Source organism: Rana temporaria, chromosome 4 (assembly GCF_905171775.1).
Source record: "Rana temporaria chromosome 4, aRanTem1.1, whole genome shotgun sequence".
In the NCBI taxonomy this organism is placed as follows: Eukaryota; Metazoa; Chordata; class Amphibia; order Anura; family Ranidae; genus Rana; species Rana temporaria.
In genome coordinates, this window is record NC_053492.1 from 85014486 (window position 1) to 85017713 (window position 3228).

General features: G+C 46.4%; 1 protein-coding gene across 1 annotated transcript; it reads right to left on the bottom strand.

Annotated features, from left to right (window-relative positions):
• Positions 1 to 325: 325 nt before the first annotated feature.
• Positions 326 to 2725, bottom strand: KCNF1 (potassium voltage-gated channel modifier subfamily F member 1). Its single transcript, XM_040348590.1, has one exon. It carries the CDS (start codon positions 2129 to 2131, stop codon positions 680 to 682), a length of 1452 nt encoding a protein of 483 aa, XP_040204524.1. The 5' UTR covers positions 2132 to 2725; the 3' UTR covers positions 326 to 679.
• Positions 2726 to 3228: the final 503 nt, after the last annotated feature.

The window sequence follows — 3228 nt, forward strand, 5'->3', positions numbered from 1 at the left end:
AGGGCCATTGGGAGTAAAAAATGTCCAGGTGTCCAGTGGGAGTAAATAATACCATATATTTGGTGACAGTGGGAGGACTAGTGCCCCATTGTTGGTGCTAATGGGAAGAATTGATGGTGTCAGTTGGCGGAATAGTGCACCATTGGTGTCAGCAACAACAATTATGCCCCATTTAAATTGGATGGAATAATGCCCCAAGGGCCGCATTAAGGCAAGCAAAGGGCCACATCCGGCCCCAGGGCCACAGTTTGGAGACCCCTGTTCTAAAGCGACCCTTCCTATCCAAGTCATTACTAGGGCTTTCATAATAAAAGAAAAACATTCATTGAATTGTTTTAATTTATTACTATGTAAACATGAATATGGCACCATTAAAGTACTGTATGAAATATTTTGAGGCTCATAAGTAATGCTGGCTTTTTGCCAATTGTTTTAAGTTTATATCACAGACAGGTTGGTACATACCACGTAACTGGCACATAGGAAGGAGATGTTCAAAAGTCCATTTTACAGCACAGAACCTTATGTTCTATTTTAATAGCAACACACATGACATACATACTAAATAGATGTCTTCAAAAGCCACCTACTGCTACTAGGTAGGTGCAGATGTTGCGGCAATGTACTGTAGTTACCAAGCACTATGGGATGTTAGGAGTGCTAAGTAGCATCTGAGATTTTACTTGCAGCTCTGAAGTCTTGTTCTGTAATGTTTCTCCTTCGATAAGGCAGGGATGAATGTGTCACTATGGGAGCCTTTAAGGTGGCTCCACATATACATGTCCTCAGAACCTCCAGTGTCACGTCTGAACCCTCGGAGGTCATGACCTCCAGAGTGTAGTTCCATCAGCTCTAGTTCATGCTTGGTGGCGGTCTCTAAAACCCTCTGCTTGTTGTAATACTTTACAAAATTGTTTATAATAGGGTGAATTGGGAGGGCAATAGCGATTACCCCACAAAGAAAACTTGTGGCTGCGTTTAGTTTGCCTAGAGTGGTTTTGGGATATATGTCACCATAGCCCACTGTGGTCATAGTGATAATGGCCCACCAGAAAGACTGAGGGATGCTTTTGAACAAGGTATCTGGGTGACTCTGTTCCATGGTGTATCCCAGGGCTGAAAATACAAAGATCCCTACTGCAAGGTACATCAACAGTAGACCCAACTCTTTGAAACTGCTCTTGAGGGCATAAGTTAGGGTCTGCAGCCCAGAGGAATGGCGGGCCAGCTTAAAAATCCTGGCAATCCTCATGATCCTGAGGGCCTGGACAGCCTGCTGGACATTAGTCAACTCCATCATGCGTGCCCCTAGATGGGTCAGAGTAAGGCTGACATAGAATGGGAGGATGGCCAGCACATCAATGATATTCATAAAGGAAAAAGTAAAGTGTAACTTGTTGGGGGAAGACAAAAGTCTTAGAAGATATTCCAGGGTAAACCAGCCAATGCATGCTGTCTCTATGTTGTCTAGAACAGGGTGCTCTAGGTGGTTCCCTTCTTCATCTTCCACCTGCATTTCAGGAATGGTCCCTACACACATTACCACTGACGAAGTCAGGATGAATAGGAAGGAGAGCACAGCTGTGACCCTGGCAGGAAAAGAGGATTCTGGTTTCTCCATGAACTTCCAGACATATTTCTGAAACCTCTTCCAGCGGCTCTCGGTGGTGTCAACCCCTAGGTCATCCAGGATGGTCTGCACCCTCTTTGCTATCTCCTCCAGTTCCTCCTTCTTCTCACTTAGGTGGCTCTTACAGCACTCATCCAGAAAAGACAAGTCCACTTTCCAGAACTCCATCTCATTCTTAAAACAAATGGGACATATCCCTTTTTTCATGTGGACCTCTCCATAGTAATACACCTCTATTATACATTTGAAGGCATCAGGGTCTCTGTCAAAGTAAAATTCCCTCTTGCCAGGGTCATAGTCATCACACAAAGAGAAGATAGCATCATACCCTCCTGCCAAGCAGCTGATCAGCTCTGCCAGTCTGGTTTCTGGGTACCTGTTTAGGATGTCTCCATAGAGGATCTGCCTGATGCCTCCAACATTGACTATGACCTCAACCTCTTCACTGCAGTCTGACCCGTTCCTGCTCAGCTCCTCAAAGCTGGTGCCCATCATCATCATGTGGGTATAAAAAGAAGATGAGCGATCCAAGAAGTGCCCAGTATGTAAGAATTTCTTCTCTGTATGGGGAAATGTGGGTTACATCGCTGAAAAGTCTCCACAATGCATACGAAATCACATGGGAATAGAATGGAATATTATACAGAATGTTCATTCATTAGGTGCTTCTCACTCCCCAGGGCTCATCTCCTCTCCAGCCATTCCATAGACACTGCTACAAGTGCTATCCCAGCTCTCTTCTCCTCCAGCAATGAAAGAAGCACATCGGATTTCATTGAGAGATGCAGTCACCCATCAACATGGTGCTCCCTGGAGGATAGAAGAGAAGGCAGCGATGTGCGATGACAGCGGAGGAGGCTGCCAGGGTCCGATCTCTAATCCTCACACTGGGCACCGTGCACACGGGCAAAACTTGTGCTGCCTTTTCCAGGGCTGAGCAGGAATCCCGGCGTGACGTCACACACCTTTAATAAGGCTTCCCCCCTCCTGGGGACACCAAGGGGACAGCTCTGCACAGGGGACCGCACAGGACTGCTGCATGCGACAACTGCCACTGGGTTCCCTTTATCCGAACTGTAACTTGCATTAGCTATGCAGACAGATCAGCTGTAGGCACTGAATTGGGAACATGGGAGGGAGAGAGGGAGGGCACGGAGAATACCAATGTAAAGTTTAGTTCACTCATTTACTGTCAATGTCATACTGGCTTCTTCTTTCTACTTTAAGGAGAAGGAGGGTGAAATTGGGAAAGAGAGAGGCAAGTAAAGATATATAGAGAGATCTGGGCACTGTGTGCAATATGTCAGCACAATATACATATGTATTGGAAATGTTTTATTAAAGGAAGGTGAAATTGGGAAAGAGAGGCAGATACATAGAGGGAGACCTTGGCAATATGTGCCACATGTCAGCACAATATACATATGTATTGGAAATGAGAGAGAGAGAGAGGGGGGGGAGAGGGGAGAGAGAGAGGGGGAGAGAGATGAGAGGGAGATGAGAGAGAGGGGGGAGAGAGAGAAGAGAGAGAGAGGGAGATGAGAGAGAGGGGGGAGAGAGAGGGGGAGAGGGAGATGAGAGAGAGAGAGGGGGGAGAG